General features: G+C 41.4%; 1 protein-coding gene across 10 annotated transcripts in view; it reads left to right on the top strand.

Moving 5' to 3' along the window:
* The window catches only part of MYO5A (myosin VA), a 95,513-nt gene that overhangs the window by 20,634 nt on the left and 57,176 nt on the right, over positions 1-17,703 (top strand). For all 10 annotated transcript variants that reach the window (XM_042824344.1, XM_042824346.1, XM_042824343.1 and 7 more), the window contains exon 4: positions 3,257-3,401. In XM_042824344.1, the coding sequence (XP_042680278.1) occupies positions 3,257-3,401 (145 nt within the window). The remainder of the gene's footprint in view (positions 1-3,256; positions 3,402-17,703) is intronic.

Below are 17,703 nucleotides of genomic sequence, written 5' to 3'. Positions count from 1 at the left end.
TGGCAGAAAGTAACAAAAAGTAATAAAATTTCATGTGACTGCAGGAATGAAAGCACACACAGTGTGGGAAGGGCCATGATATTTCTTATAAGAACAGCAGTACCGTTCAGTGGAGGTAAAAATAAGTTATGTATGAATTATTCAGAATTATTATCCTGGGAGGTTGACTGGTTTAAAAGTTCCCATAGAAAGCACATAATTCCTGCCTTGCTTGTTTTGGTTATTTCCAGATGGTAGTAACTTGTTGATTTCGCAAGCCACTACTGCAATTAAGTGCTTTAATGTGTTGGAGATTTGTCATGGAGCTGCAGTCTTGAATTCAAGGGTTCATTTTTACCAGTGCAGCCAGAAGCAGGAGGGAATTGTCTGAAGTTTTGCACGGCTTTTTTAATGTCTCTTTGAATACATGTGCAAGCTTGAGAGGCTTTAGGAGCCCATCCGTCACAGCCTCAGTGCCAACGGCTGTTGGCAGCCAGCCTGTTGGCATGGGGTGGGCTGAGTTGTCTAACACGTCTCTTTTTCTCCATGGCAAGTCATGGAGTCATAGGCTCATAGAAGCATTCGAGTTGGAAGGGAGCATTAAAGCTCACCCAGCCTACCTGCCCTATAATGAACAGTCCCAGAAGGACTCCTCAGTTGCAGCTGTGCTATGCACACTTTGGTAATAAGCAGCACTGCACAAAAGTGCTGACAAACATCGGCTGTGTGATGTGAGTATCGGAACAAGTGCTGGTGAATTAGCAGACCTGGCTAATTAGCTGAGCGAGGCACACGCATCCACTCCCACGGGAGCACTGCTGCAGAGAGCCTCATCCGGCCCTCAGCTCCACAGCTAAACCTGCAGTTCTGCTGCTGGAGAGCCAGCTTAGTGGCTTGGACTGAGCACAGGTAAAATGCAGTAGCTCCTCATCGCTGTGCCTGGCAGCTCATTATTGGTGAAATCAGGAATCGTAACGTGGCTCACGTTCAGTGCTGAAGCAGCCTGGGAATCCTGAGGCTGTGTGACTCCACACATGCCACTGAGGTATGCTGAAAAGAAAGGATTTAGTGTTCCTGTGTGCAGGCAGATCCCTATGGAGCATCAGGGTCCAGAGGTGCTTCCCAGTTGTTTATACTGCAGAATTCCTGCTGACAGCATCACCGGGGCCCTGGAACACCACCACTTCCCAGTGTTTGCCCTTACAGCCATCATTTGTAGCCTCTCTGATGTCCCATACTGAGCTCACCTGACTTTGATCTGCAGCCTGTCCTGATCCACACACGCTGCCATCTTTGTGCTGCAGGCACATCAGGGATGTTAGATCCTGTGGCAGTCCAGGCTGCAGCTGCTGGTTTGCCGGCTGCTGCCTGCTGCTCTCCTGCCCCAGCCTAACTCCATGAGGCCAAGGGATGTGGCTGGTCATGCCAGAGCAGCTCTGAGCACCTTGGGTTGCTCGCAGGCCCTGTTCCAGCCCCCAGCTCTGACTCCTGCTGCTGACTTACACCCCCAGCTGCTGACTCCCAGTGTAGCTGATGGGCACTGCAGTGTCTGCCAGCACTGAGCTCCTGTATTCCTGTATTCCCACCCCCCTTTTATTGTTTGGCTTGTCATTACAGCATTACACTTGGCACACATTTTTACAGCGACTTTTGAGTTACTGAGTCATTTGGGTGAAGTCATTTGGTGGAAAAACACTGGCACTGGTTGGATAGGCATGCCCAGACGTGTAACTGCCCTTAGATCTGAGGAAATAAATGAAGGTTTCTCCAGTCTCTTTGTGAAAAGTGTTCTGTCGTTGTTTAATGTTTTTGCTACGGTCGGTGCTTGATTTGTAAATACATGACAGGATTTAAAAATGGGATGATACTCCCAGCAGCAGAGGCAGATTACAGATGCTTTCACTTCCCTTCTCCCAGCTCTGCATGGAAAGTTCCTGAGATAGAAATCACAGCACTAATCTGCACATAGCAGGGAGCTGGGCGCCCTGAGGAAGTGTGCGCCTGTGTGAATTTCTAGGTAAATTTAGAAATGCACTGAATGCTGTGGAAATGCTTACAGCACACATACTGAGGGATACGTTGTCCAAGGAGCGTCGATTGCGTGCTTGCTGCAGACTTTATGCAGCCACAAGAACCTTGAAATACAAATGTAAGAAGAGATTCTATTTTTAAAGTTAGCTGCAGTTAAAATTAGTTTTGTTTTTTTTTTTTTTTCCTGCTTATATCACATGTTAAGGTGAGAAAGAATGGCCATGTCAAGAAAGCAGATTTTGCCTGGAATGACCAGGTCTCACGTGTCTATGGTCAGTGATTTCACCTCTGTGTGGAGTAAATAAGAAGTGTTCCCTGCCCATGGTAAATACTGCAGAAAAGAAGAGTATCAGTAGTCTTCATTCAGACCCTCCCTGGGGGCAGAGAAATCCTCTTTTCTTGTGGAAAAGAAAATTGGACCAAGGCCACTTCAGATCTCACTTTGTGGATAGGAAAGATGTACAGATTAAGACTGAGCTTTTCTGTAAAAGAGGAGGGGATTGGAGGTGGTCTGTTTTGGGAGAGCAAAAGGATGGTGTGAATTTAGAAATGCTGTAGTGATGATTGGCATAAAAAGATTGGAAAACTAGAAGATGGAAGGAGAAGTAGTTTCACATACAGACATACAACGTGAAGATCTTGTGGTGCCTTCTAGAGGTGTAGTTAATTTCCTGACTCGACTGCATGCCTCTGTGTGTCAGCCCCATGTGATGTATTTTTTGGCCCCTGTCAGAAGTGTCCTGCAGGCAGGAGGCTGTTCCTGCTGCCTGTTAAAGCCATCCAGGTCACACTATGGCTCTACTTTGTTGTTTGTATTAAAAGCTGTCCTGGGTTCAGCTCCTGAAAGGTTAACACACTGTATGTAACAAAATGCTCGTGAGGCCTTTTAGCAGCTATAGTTCACCAATCCAGGTGCTTTTACAGTTAAAGAAAGGGGAACATTGATAAGGCATCGTACTCATACTGTATGTATTAGGAGCTGTCCCTGATGTATGCCCTGAAGTAGGATAGAAGGAAACTCATTCTAGCTTTTGTACGCAAAGCCGAGGTCAGACTAAATATCTAAATTTCTATCAGACTAAATTTCTATTATTTAGAAATCAACAATATAAAGTGTGCGGGTTCTTCTTCTCTAGTTAATATTTTTAGAAAAGTTAGAGCAATAGTTGATGTTAAACTCATTTTTATTTTATTTTATTTTGGGACAACTATTACTAACTCCCTTTGTTTCATTGTCTTTGTTTAGGTATCGTCTTAGTGGCCATCAACCCTTATGAACAGCTGCCTATCTATGGCGAGGATATCATCAATGCGTACAGTGGCCAAAACATGGGGGATATGGATCCACATATCTTTGCAGTGGCAGAAGAGGCATACAAGCAGATGGCCAGGTTTGTAGACCACATGAGTTTTGAATTCATGGATTTTATGAAAGGAATGAGATTTAAAACTTCTGGCCGACAGACTTCTCGTTAATTTATGACTCATGAAGTATTTTCAGGATCTGTTTTTTATCCAGTGTTCCAGTGCATTTCACAAGAGGGTAAGTTGTCCAAGTTAGTGAGTATTAAAATGTTACAAATGCCCTGGAGATCTTGGCTGCTGACAGGTAACAGGAATAGCTGTGGATCTCTTTAGAATTTAGGTCTAAAATTAGCATGGTGCTTTATAGGATTATGTAGTTTTAACTTGATTAGCAAACTGTGGAGGTAGTTTTTAATCATTGGTGGATTTTTAAAGAGAAAAATGCAAGATTTTTAATTGTTTTGTATTTGGATAACTGACAACAGAAAGAAAAATCACTGGGCTTACGGATGCTATATGCTGTTACAGACTGCTAGTTCTATTAGTAGAGTCCCAACAATGTAATCTCCTTTTGACTGCTACTGACTAGAATTAAGAGGGAGGAAAAGGCTGAATGCACAGTGTGTGCCCCAAAACAATGTCTCTAAGGACACTGTAACAGCTGTGCAGGAAGTCCTCATTTCCTTAATTATTGTATGAAAACAAACTTGTCACCCAAGGAAAGTTGTGGTTGGAAACTGTTCTTCCCCTTCACCCCAGTAACCTGTCAGTTTGAGAAGCTTTTTGAAATATTTAGTTTCTAGAATGAGCCTTTTGGGCTACCATGTGGTTTTTGGTTAGCAAAATGGGCACAAGCAAAATGGGCACAGGTATCCTCATTGTTTAGCTATAAGCTATCCATACAGTTTTCCTTGTTGATAATACAGCCCATGGTCAAATTAACCTGGTAAAATCTTTGAATTAACTATAGTGGACCTGCAGAAGGGGGAGCAAGGCAGAGATGAGCTGAAAATGGTGAAACGTTCAGCTTTGCAATTAGCTACCTTTTCATTAAAGAATTCATATGAGAGCTGGAATGAATAAAATCCTCCGTTTGATATGAAGTCAGTTGTGTGAGTACAGTGATCCACTTAATACTCACATAATAGATCATTTTAAAAGAGAGAGATACATACAGTGCAACATTTCCTGATGTCCTGCAAAATAGGCAATGTTTCAGGAATGCCACACTCTTGCATTGCTGTATAGCAGAGGTGCTCCCCTTACTTTCCTACTGCTAATGGAAAAAGAGACACGTAATTTGGTATGGAAATATAAAGACAAAACTGTGTGTCATGACAGTCATATTTGTACGGTGTGCCTTTTTTAACCTACATCCACATTGTTCTACTGCTGGTCAAGTCCATCTAAAAGCTTTACAAAGTAAGAGTATGGTAGGCACACTTCACATCTGAGGCGCAGTCCGCACTTGCGTTGATATGGCAGTGGGGGATGCAATCCAAATATCCAGAATTTTTGTTCGTGGCATTGATCAGTGAGGGGCTGGAAGACCATCTCTCTGCAGGGGCTGCTGTTGAGCACTGGAGGGGACATACCAGCTTGCCTGGTCAGAAAGTTCAGATTTCTACATTGCGTTCACTTGCTAGCGGAAGCTTGTAGAGTGAAGATTTCTATCTACCACCATCTGCACTATCTGCTATTTCCTTCTCTGACATCACACAGAGATTCAGAGGGGCTGAGATTTGGCAATAGTTTCTTCTGTGGTTATTTCTTTTCGTGTTAACTGCCTGCTCTTCAGCTCTAGATGCTCCCTCCAGCAATTCTGTGCTGCTGAATAATAACAAATAAGATGTGGAAGTTCCTTTTGAAACAAATGATGAGAAGTTATATAAGCATGAAAATGATCCTAAATAATCTTTCAGCATTAACAAATTAATTCCTTTGTGTTCTGTGCCTACAGCATGTTATAGACACTGTTATTTTTTTATGAAAAAGAATTTGAAGATCTACAGTTCCTCTGTTGGTCATGTAAAAGCAAAAATGAGGTTGTATCTGACCTTCACTAACAATTTAATAATTACTTTAAATATTCATGTAGTAGCTATGTTTATGGCAATTATCTGCATTCATGCATATATTGCTGAGATTTATTTTGCTGTTGCTTCTAATCTGTCTTAATTCCCTGTTTAAATGATGACTGGAATAATTACTCATGATACTCCTATCCATAACGCTTCAACACATGAATATTTACTCTTCAATTCTTGTTATTTATAATGTAATGATTTAAAGTTTGTTCTTGCAAGCTGCATTACTTCCCTTACTGTAACTGAGAGATTCTTTCTTTGCATTTGGTAATACTGCGTGATTTCTGAGATCTTCAGCCAAACAAAATGACCCCTGAAAGCTAGTCATAATAAACTGTTTGCACTGTGTCTTCAGTATGTACAGTGCAAAAATATGAATGATTAGTTAAAAGCAACGTGGCTTTTTACCCACACTTGGCTGTTAGATAACTGATTATCATTAGTTTAGCCCAGGAAAATGTATATAACTGTTTAGGACTGCTCTTATTTTGGACTTCTATTTCTTTTCCTTTTTCCAGCAGAGCCAAGTTTCTGGGCAGTTAGTCTGCAGTGTAGCAGGGTGGCCCCTTAGGGCTCACTAAATGATGAGTAGTGCTCACTCATCTGTAAGGTTTGACCAAGTGTGTCTTTTTATTGATAACATTATATGAGACTGGGGACTTGCCTTTGTCTGCATGTCTTGTATTTCAATTTCTATTCATTATTCTTAGATTCTTTCTTAGATTGTAGGTAGCCAGTGTGTGGATGTATGTTTTGTGACTTCCATGGATAGCTTGCTCAGAGAGGTTTTGGACAACTTTTAAGGAAGACTAGCAAGTTAAAAGGAAGTAAAATATTACTGAAACATTTACTTTTTTTTCCCCTTTGACATATAAACCATAATATCTGCATGTGAGTGTTTGTGTGTGTTGAACACTTTGAACTACAATGCATACCACTTCTATAAGTCAGCATTTCTAACTTTTTAACAAAAAATATTATTTCCTCACAGCTGATAACTATGAAAACTGAGGCATAGCATTAGCTGATAAGTTTCCTAATTTATTTTTGTTTTTTTGAAAGCGTTACAGCTTCGGTAGGAATCAACCATCAGCACGTGTGCCCTTCTTTCAGTTTCTTTTCAGTGTTTGGTAGAAGCCTCCAGTTTTAAACCCATGGCTCATGATAAGAGGAAATGTTTATGGTTACACTCTTGTAACTGCTAAGAATTGCATGAAACTACATGAGACTTAGATTATTCATTTCCTTACACTGTTAGGGAAAGATGTTCTAAACCGCTCTTACATGGGATCCCTTCTGTGGAGTAAGGGCATATTACATAATTAAGATAATGTGTATTTTCGTCAGTGCCTAATTGATCTATTTTGTTTGTTCTTACTGTGGTTGATGACAGATAAAGTGAAGTTGTCTGCTTAGAGTGCAAGTTGGGGATAATGTCTGCAAACAGACTTTATGTACTGGTGAGATCAGTGAGTGCTAGAATGGAAAGCAATACTGTCAGTCTGCAGCATTTTGCTTTTTCTATTTGGACAAAGCATAATGATTTATTCGATGTTAGTGTGAATCTTCTTCGTTAAATTACCTTTAATAAGCAGGTTGCCTCTCTGTTTTGTAGATTTGTGGCATGCATCTGATGGCTCTCAGCTACATGAAGTTTTTTTATATCACTTTTAGTTAAGAAAGAAGCTTGGTGAACTGTTGAGTAGGTGTTTTGAAAGCACCTTGACTGACAGCCTCCCATTATCGCAGCCATCTCAAGATGATGTCCTGTTATAAAAATGCACCTTTGATCAGCTGCTGCTTTGCTTCCCAGTATCTCATTAATGGATTCTCTATTCACCCCTTTCAGAAGTGGGTAGGGAGATGATGAACAACATATCACAGATCTGCATGTGGTTACAAAGTGAGAGTGTTCCCTAGTAGGCACCGTGCAGGCATACAGCAGCCTGCTTTGACACATGGCTGTGACACATTACTTTTCCACATGAAATACTTACCTAGTTCTTGTAGGGCTCTGCTGTTAAAATTAGAATGAAAAGGGAAATTGTCCTTTCTGGTATAAACTGATGATTTTGGAATAAGGAATTAACCCTTGCACTTCAGGTCTGGCATTTTGTGGTACTGAATACAAGGCAACAGATGCAATATTTAAGCAGACGTAATGTCAAGACCTGAGCAGTGATTATTTTTAGGCAACAGAAGGGTTAATCATGGCCGTAGCTGTAAGCTAGGGTTCATGTGAGGTGTCCTGCTGGTAGCTAGGCAATGAGCTTTAGTAAACTATTATGGGAGTGACCTCTGACTAATCCCTAGATAAATCACTTCCGTAGTGCTGGCTCATCTTTGTGCTCCTCTGGTGTGCAATCTGTCATGATTTTACAGCATGTGCTGACCTCAGTTTTCTTCATTTGTATGTGTTGAGAGACACTACCATCAATTCATTATCTTTTCACCTTTTGGTGTTTGTAGAGTCAAGAGCTGTGTTTCCTGTCTGTCTCTGAAGCCAGTACGTCGTTTTTGCTTGTACAGTAGAAAAGCTGAGGCAGAGATGTGCCATGCATCTGTCACTAAGGGCTGGTTCCCAACACGGAGCTTCTAGCTCTCAGTCCTGTGCTCAGATCGTTTTGTCCAGTGGCAGAACAGGATGTCAAGAAAAAAGACCATTACATTTATTAAACAGTTGAGCTAGAGATATGTTGAGAAATGTGGCTAAAGACCATGGTTTTGCTGGACTAATGTTTAATGCCCATTAAAGTTAAGTCTTTTACTAAGAATGAATTTACTGACTAATCACTGCAAGTTGTTGTGACTCAAGGTGCAGCTGAACACATCTCTGAATTGTTCAGCATGGCTCCTGCAAGGACTGGGATGTTTCCAGTCAGAGCACGTTAGATCCAGATAATCAAACCAATGGGTACAGGGCACGCAGGTAGGACAGGCCTGGAATATGGCTGCTGTTCCTATTGGGGAATAGCACTGATAATAAGCTGGGTTTCTTTTAACCTTTTCCTCTCATCACGTTGCCACATTCAAAGCCCTTTAGTCTCTAAACAATCCCTTGCACTGATAGAGCACTTTGCACGTTCTGGGCGTTATACAAAATTTGGCTTGGTAACCCGCACAGCAGCCTTCTAAGGGTGGAAAATGCAATTATCTGTGTCAGACCTTTTGGGATGTGTCAACACAGCCCAGTCTGTAGGCTTCAGCAATGGGAATGTGGGGATGATGTGGCTCTGCAGGAAGCAGGAGCCATGTTCAGACACAGAAGAGCACTGAGAGAAGGAAACCATTTCACAATGAGGGAAAAAGGTTTCTCGAGTTCGGCTGGCATTTGTCAGTGTTGGCTGGGTGCAGGGGGATCTTGTCCCCAAGGAAGAGGCCTTGCAGGGAGCTGGGTTCAGCAGGCTGAGCACAGGGAGCATGAGCTTTCTTTGGGCTCTTGGAAGCACTGGAAAGTGGGAATGCAAAACCAGGGTGCTTTTCCCATATAGCAAGCCAGAGAGCTTAGTGCAGAAGTCAGGGGGATAATAGAACTTATTTAGGGCTACAAAAGTTGTTGTGATGAAAATAGTTTGTTCAGAAGGTCAGTAAAGGGCAAAATGCCCAGGCAGGCTCCAGCCTGGCACCTCCAGAGCTGCGGCTCTGTTCATTGGAGAGCACTGGAAAACTGCCGGATGAATTCTTGTTTGTTTATTGAATGGTTCTGGTGGAAAAGCAAATCCAGGGCTTGTAGAGAGGCCAGCTTCTCCAGTGACTCCTGACAGACACTGTGCACCCTGGGCTGAGTGTGAGGCCTTCATGGTGAGCAGGAACTGCTCGGCATATGCGGCTTTTGCTGCCGCACAACACCCTGTGCAAAGGTGAAGCTAAGTGTATTGCATGGACCTGTAGTAAACTTGCCAAAGCACGTGGGTTTTACAGCTGCCTTTTGTACTGGAATAAGTGCAAAAAGCAGTTTTTGTCTTTTAAAAAAGCAAGTAGTTGTAACAGTGGAAGCATCATGCAGAGCTGAACTGTTGTTGACCAGGCAGCAAACTTGGTACAAATTGTGAGGCTCCTATGATGCAGGCACAGGTGCAGACAGCATACCTGTGAAGTGCTTGGGACCTGCAGGAGAAAAGCAGGCTGGAAGGAGCCTCAAAGTGCATATAGAGGATCTCTCTTTGTCTCAGACGTTGCATACAATAGAGCTACGTACTCATAGAAGTACCTAAAATCTTTTTGTACTATACTTTAAAGTACTATTTGTACTATCACTCTTAACCAGAACCATACTGAAAACCCTAGAAATTTGCTATATGTTTGGGTTCAAAGAAAGGCACATAGTAAATATGGGCATTACACGTACATGTGTACAGCTGGCCTGTTTCACGTTGCTTTAGACCTTGTGCCCCGTACTGCAGACACTGACAAAGCTATTTGCATTCACAGCTATGCATACTGAGCTGTGAGATGCAATAACTTGTTCTGAGCTTTGCATTTCTCTCCTGAAAGGCCAATGTGACCAGGGTTACCACATTTCTGTCTGCAACTTCCTGTAGAGAAATGCATGGGTGTATACTGTGTCTTTCACCTGCACACACTTTTGTTAGGCCCAACAGCATGGTGGGAGCAATATCCTTATCTCTCTCTTCAAAGCCACACTTTATGCTGAAGAAAATTGGGCATTCTAGGAAACATGGATACATTTTGATTTCAGGTTTGCCATTGCTGGTGTTTGAGGAAACACTGTAATTTAGATTATTGGAGGGAGATGTACTTGGTGAGTCTTCAGATGAGACAACTTGTGTAAGAGACAATGTGTCTTATACCACAGGTTTGTCCTTGTATTTCTCTGGTCACACCCCAACGCTTTATTCTTTTCCAGAAGTTCATTTCATCTACTTTGCACTGTGTTTCGGGTGTTGGAAAATGCCTGGTCCTTTGAAAACTGTGCTCCCTTCAGCCTGCTGGGGCTGGGAAGTTCCCTCCTAAATTTCTTAATAAGTTCTTGAAGTTGCTTTCTGTGAAGGTAGGAAAACATTCCGTCTTGCAGAGAACTCTTACTTTACACCAGTAGCTGATGAAAGTGGATGGATTTCACAAGGAGTTTGCAATCTTCCGTGCTGGTAATTATTCCAACACAAACAAGGCTGGAAGAAGCTGTTTGTAATGGGTGGAATGTTGGATGTATTTCTCTGTTCTGATAACACTGACACTTTGAAGTTATTTGGGAACATCAATGAAGCAGTTACGTTATTTTGCACTTCCATAATGGTTCTGTTCCTGGTGCGTTATATGAAGTTGTTTTACTTAATCTTATCAATGAGAAAGTTAGGTGGTAAAACTTTTCTGGGCTCTTTTTTGTTTTCATATAGCTGTCTTGTGGGAAGAAATTGATCTTTAATAAATGTATTTGTTTAGTCATGCTCTCATATCCAAAGATGTATGCCTACTTGATTTAGTGTCGAGGTTGCTTTGCTGGAGACAATCATGTCAGCTGCACATATGTACTATTCTAGCACTGTTTGAAAATCTGCTTAACAAGGTAAAAAGTCTCACTTAAGCTAATTTTATGTTGGTGCCTATTTAATCGTGTAGCTCTTGGAGTAGCTGTAGCTAATAGAAGTACTGCTAGATTTCAGACATGCCAGCCTTTCTGAGTGAATCCTATCTGACCTTTCATCAGTGTCATTACTTTTGAAGTTATTCTCCTGAGTTGTTTTTCCTGGTGCTGTAGTTCAGCTGTAGGATGATGTGTCACTCAGAAAGCAAATTCGAGTTCCTTTTCTGTCTTTGATGGACACGACTCACGTTGATGTTAGTGGTAATTACATGTGCATACTTAGAACAGAATCTGCCTCGAATGTTCCCTGAGTCACTGGTTCCTTCCCAGGAACTTCGCATCAGGTTAATTGCTAACTTTCTTTGATCAGAGTTCACCGTTTTGAAAAATCTGAAGCGATTTCAAGCTTACCAGTCTACTCCATAACTGCAGAAGAAAAACAACAGTGAGATCAGGTGGACCAGACTGTCACTGTTGGATTAAATACAAGCTATTCATTATGTTCTTGGTGTTGTGCTGAAGCAGTAGGAGATCTGGCTGTGTACAGATTGCGAGATAAGGCCTTGAGCAGCAGTTTGTGCAGCGTTCATTTAAATAAAAAATGAAACTGTCATATGACATGGAGATGGTGCCCTTAGCCATTACCTCAGCTTGTTACTCTTAAGGAAAACAATAAACCAATATCTATTCCACACAGACACACACACACAAAAAATCCTGAGAACAGTAGATTTAATTAAGTTCTTAGCTCTGTCTGCCTTCGGGCCATCTCCTCTCATACTGTGCTGAAAAGAAGCTTCTGTAAAAACAGCACCTTGTCAGTGTCCTCATTTCTAGCAGACATAGGTGATTGGGAGTGAAAGGCACAGTAAGTCCTAATGCTGCTCTCATCAGATCACTCTGTTATTTGGTCTTTCTGTTTTAACTATGAAGGTCTCAGTCTGATCTCTCTTGCCAATCTTGTCTGTGGTAGATGGCACTGAGAGCTCAGCTTTGAAGTAATGCACCACAGACAAGTGTTTGAAGTTCCTATCAAAATCTTTTAAAATCAGCTGTTGATGATGTACATTTGCCAGCTGGAGATGTTGATGGCTTGGGTAAGGATGGATTGATATGAATATTGAGGGTGATGTCAATGATTTTGTATAGCTGTTGTTGGTTTTTTTCCCAAGCTGATGTTTATATGTTGTGTTTCCTTATATGCATCTATTTGACATTATTTGCCTGAGAGTCCCAACAGTAAAAGACAAGATCAAGTGATTCATCTTATGCATCAGTCATGGAAGGAATAAAACATAAAAACAATGTTGTACTTTGATGATGAAACTGAGTAGCTCTGAGCTTCTTTAATCCCATCTGAAATATGTATTGATGGTTTTTTAGCTGTTTTAGTTTTCCTGTTTCCAAGAAGGACTTTCTTTTGGTATTGTATAGAAGAAAAAGGTAAACAGAGATTGGTAGAGGTTTTTCAGTCTATGTGTCTTGGTTACCCTGATGTTTGGACAGTGTGCTATGAAGTAATGGCTGTAATGTAGTCTGTTTGTTTGTTTGTTTGTTGTGGGAAACAGCTTTTGAAGGTACAGAGATCTTAAGGTATTAAAATTGTTTGAAAATTGGCAACCCTGCCTTTAATAACTTTAATGTTTCCTAACTGCACTTATTTTTCCTTTTTTTTTTTGCCTCAGTTTTTCCGTTGGTCAACTGAAATTATTAGAAGTTGCCTTGGATAATGAGAGCAATGATTAATATTGTAGCAGCACCTTGCACACAGTAGAGGAGCCCAATGGCAGTGTTGCTCTTGTTTCCACTGACGCTGACAGCTGCGACTCGGTAGAATTTCTTTCTTTTTGAGCCCTTTTAAAAGCCTCTCCCTTATTTCTGTGATACACAATTTAAAGTTAAGGGTAGTCAATGCTATTAAATGTATTGATTTAAGGTGTATGTGCATCTCCAACAAACATTTTTTCATGTCTCGAAAGAATATTTTTTTCAAACTGCTTTTTGGTTTCTTCTGCACTGTTATTTCATTAGTATCCTACAAAAACCTCCTTTGCAAGTAAGGTATTTCAAGTCACTTTGCAGCACTCTTTATTCCAGTGCTGAATCCCCTTTTAGCTGAAGCTATCTTCAGTTTTGAATTTTGCAGTGCTTTTTCAAAGCACAAAAAAATCAACCTGCTGGAATGTAGGTTGTGATCTCAAGCTTGCAGGAGTGAGGTAAGTCTTTATCTATTCTGTTTGGGAGTTTGGACAGTGAGATTCCACATAAACATACTGCCTGTCAACAGAACTTTGTGGGAGAGCAAAACTGTCTTTAAAATTAACCAGCCGACGCACAGATCTTTGTCTTTTCCCAGAGTTATGATGATGAAAAATTTGTGAGTGACATATATTGCTCATTCTGTCGCCATTACTTGTCACAGAGTGGAGCTGTGTATAGCTTGGCTACAGTATCTGAATATTGCCTTTCAAAATTAGGCATCATTTTTGTGATAGATAACACTCTTTCATTATTAGTTTTTTATTCCACAATGTGTCACTCTTGTATTTGACAGCTGTTATTATTAGTGTTTTTTTAAGGATAGTCCTGAGTGAAGGAGACTTGTAAGATTTCTGAATGAAGTGCCCTGTTAATGGAAGCAATCTCAGCACTTTCCTTTTGTTTGTGAGATGACCAGGTCTGTCATCTTAAACCCTGAGTTTTTGTGGGTTTTTTTGGTCGTTATCTTATTTTTGAGCTCTGCTGAGAAATGGCAAAAACCAATGCCTGAACATAATGCTTCATGTTTCCACGAATGGTAAATTAGTCACTATCAATCTGTTCCAGTCTGGTGTGACTAAACACCTGCCAATAGTTCAGCATAGCATCATATCACTGTAGCAAAGTTCTGCATCACAGGATGTGATCATCATCCACCTTTGGGTGAAAAAGGACTCTCACAGTTTCTCATCTTCTGGCTTGTTTTTCCTCGTTTCCTCATCGAGAGGAAGCATCAGGAAGATGAAGAAGTATTGTGCAGATACTAGGTTGTGTCATCAGACAGTGAGTGGTGTCACACATTATTGCCCTGCTTGCATGTTTTATTGGCTGAAAGCTTTAACTGTAGCTTCTTTTCTGACTGGTGACATGCTAAGTGCTCAGAATGCCAGGTCAGAGGTTGAGGAATTAGTGATTTAGCTGCAAAATTGTCATTTCTGTCTCTGAAGAACTCAAATGTTTTTTGTATTTTCTCTTTTAGTTTTTGTTGGTTTGTTTTAATATGGAATGAAAATTTCATTTAGCCTAAGCAGAGGTTATACAGGAGACTGACCGTCATTTGCACCAAACTGGCATATACTCTCCCATCACTTTATGCACTGTCCAATACATTTCAGTTCTATGTTAGCTGGTATTTTCCCTCCAAAATACATGGCATTTTGTTTCCTTAAGGTTTAATGATATGAAGCCCTCTCTGCAGAGCTGCTGGGGAGGCCTACCCCTCCTTCCTTCCCTGGTGCCAAAGTGTCCAGCTGCCCGTGGTAGGGCAGCCATGTGCCAGGCATTTTCCGGGGCTGTGGTAGTAGCATCTCACCTTGCTGGATGCTATGTGGCACTGTCCTTGCACCTCCTCCACATGTCAGGAGTGGTGGTAGGCATTTTGCCAAAAAGCAGAAAGAATAATGTGCTAGAGGAACTCCAGTGTGTTAAATCTAAACAATGGACTAATGTACTTGTGAGGACAAGAGCAGTCTGAGCATGCATGGAGCACTGGCTGCAAACAGGAAGAGAGAGGCCTTTGTTTCTCTTGACTGCCATAGCTTCTGCAAACAGAGTATTCATTGCAGACTAGATGGCTCCATGTGCCAGGGAGCTGCTGCTACATCTTCTCTAGGCCAATTTATAAAACGGTGCGTGTATGGACTACCTGAACATAATAATGGTTCCTCTGTTATGAGAACACACATGTGTGCCACGGAGAAGAACAAACCTTTGTGTCCTGAGATGTGGAGAGGGGCAACTCCAGGCTGATCAGCAACAGTGTTCTTACAGAGCAATTGCTTCAACTTCGTTTTTCTTTATTGTCTTTGCAAACGTGGGAGGCCCTCCTGTAGTCCTCTGACACTTGCTTTCCTGCTGTTCCTGAATGCCCACACACCAGACCAAAACTGCACGCTCACACATATGTGCTGGATGATCTGACCTCTGGCTTACTTTTAACTAATTCTGTTTGATTTTTGCTAATTTTCCCACCTTCTTTAAAAAGTGTAATGGCTGTTGTGCAAAGAAAGAAGCAATGCATATTGGTTCTGTTATTTCAGTATTTGGATGGATTGAAATAACAAGGGCCTCAGGGCAATGTTGAGGCAGATTTTAATACTCACTAGGCTGGGCAGCAGATGTCTCCTTTGGAATTAGCTGTTGGATGAAGAGAGCTGGAGCAGTGACTGACAATTTGGTACTGGTAGCTTTGGAAAGGCTGCAAGATGAGGCATAGGTGTGGATTTGTGCTTGAAAATGAAGCCTTTTTTCTGTATGTGAGTAGTGATGCATCAGTTTGTCTTGGTAAACAGAAAGATGGAACAGTTACCATGACTTGCTTGGATAAAACGTTAATGTGATATTACCAGTTTCCTGCTTAGTACCCTTAACGTGAGGATCCTATTTCAGAATTGTTCCAGAAGATTTTTGTGTAAAATCACCAGATGATTTTGGAAAGTGTTTCTAAAATAATGATAATAAGCTGTGTATATCCAATCCTACCACTTGCACTGTGTATGCCTTTAGGTCTTGCAACTGGAGCAGTGGATGGAACTGATGTAGGATTCCTCAGCTATTGGAACAGATCCTTAAGGGATGTGACAATTAGAACCAGACATACTTATTTTGATGTTCCTCCCTTGGCAGCAGAGTGTCTTTTTGTTGACAGTTTTGTTAGAAGTGTGCAGAACTGAGGTTTCATTACTTTGTTTTGTGAAAGCATTCTTTACTTTGGGAACTAGGTTATAAATATCTGCAAGCATCAGAGGATCCATTTCATAGCTTCATGAGTCTTCGTGTATTTAATGATATTTAATATGTGAAACAGAGCTGATCCACAAATTAAAAGCTTCTTATGTCATTGCTGATCTCCCGTGTTAGTTAGATCCTGAAATTGTAACAGAAGTTTCTGATTTTATAGTGGTATGCTGGTTTGGGTTTTTTTCTGCATCAAAGAGCACTAGAAAAACTACCAGTCCTGTGCAGAAATTATTCTGCGTTTGACTCATTGCAGGGACTGTCTGTGTGAGCAGAAAATTGTTAATGGTCCTTTGACCCATTTAAGCTTAAATGCCATGTCTTTGGCTGGACTTCTCCCATGTTCTGAGGCTCTTTTTTGGGGGTGATGTGCTCTTCAGCGTGAGTCATGCTGGGTCCTGATGTGCAGAGCCATGGGTGTGTGCTTCTACCTTAGCTGCGCTCAGGGAGTGAAGAAGAGGCAGAGCTTTTCTTGTTCCTTTCCCTAGTGGAAATCTTCATCCCTGCTGCTAGCTGCCCCACCACCACAGACCTCACTCAGGTGCATGCAGCAGGCTTGATGGCCTTTCTGAAGGAGCTGTCTCACCAGACAGGTGTTCTGACTTCCCCATCTCTGGCAGTGCTGCATGCCTGACCTGGGCTATCTGCAGCCTGGAATTAAGCTCGGTAGTTACCCAACTTCTCCCACCAAGACTGGCAGTTTGATGTATGCTAATGTGTGAACTGTGCTGTAGTCATTCGCACCTATCATGTGTTAAATGGAAGTTTAGAACATAAAATTAGGTTGCTTTGATCTCCTTAACACTTTCATATTCGATTTAAAGCAGCACCCAACCATTTCCTCTTACCAAAAAACCTGCTTTAACTGATGACTTCCTTTGGTTAGATGAATCACACCTTGGCTCTCCCACAGATGCCAGATATAACCAGGAGCTGCCTTTAGCCTGCTACTCTGTAGTACTTCTGAAGCATGAAGTAGGTACTGGAGTTGTGCTCTTATCTGGGTGCTTGGGGATGTTTTTGAAGAGGCATAACAGCTTGAGAGTAACCATGTGATCTGTAATTGAGCTTCATAGTTTCAGCAGCACCTTGTTTTGAAGATGTCAGAGCAGAACCCAACACCACCTGGAAGACCTTGAGGCTACAGAAAGCACAAATAGATTTTTCTTGCGTGTTTCTTCACTGCATAGCATTTACTGAGGGCTTCAGTGCTTACTCAGGCATTTAGAGGCTGTGCAGACTGCTTATACGATTACAGTGCTGTGTCTGTGTTTTGCCTACACTCTTTAGTTCTGGTCCCTCCCAGCTCTCTAAATCTTTGGGGTAAAATTTTGTTCCTTCTTTCTCCATTTTCCAGTAGTAAGATAGTTACACTCACCCAACTCATAGAAGTATTTTGAATTAAAAATTATTACTCATTAAAAATTATGACATGTAAGTTTGTTAAATATCCTCTACGGTTTTTATTTTAAAAAGAGTCAAACTATAAAAATGCTAATCTCTCGTAGTGATTCTTTATCTGTTTTTCAGTCATACAGTTGGAGTTTATGGATTGAGGCCTCTGTCAGATGAGAGGAAATTGCTTTAGTTAGAAAGTGGTGATTTAAAAAAAAAATTAATGAGATGACTCCACAACAAAGGGATCCTCTGCTCCAGAGCTGCTACTTGCATCAAGTCCTGCTTGAATTTTTCAAATTCAGAACAATTCTTGGAAAAGCTGGTGATTAGATTGAAAGGATGAAAGGTTTCTGTTGCTGACTC

Source organism: Centrocercus urophasianus, unplaced genomic scaffold, assembly GCF_019232065.1.
Source record: "Centrocercus urophasianus isolate 14NV4802_14NV808 unplaced genomic scaffold, USGS_Curo_1.0 seq_23, whole genome shotgun sequence".
Classification (NCBI taxonomy): Eukaryota; Metazoa; Chordata; class Aves; order Galliformes; family Phasianidae; genus Centrocercus; species Centrocercus urophasianus.
Note: the sequence above shows the minus strand (reverse complement) of the source record. Positions and strands in the feature narration are given on the sequence as shown.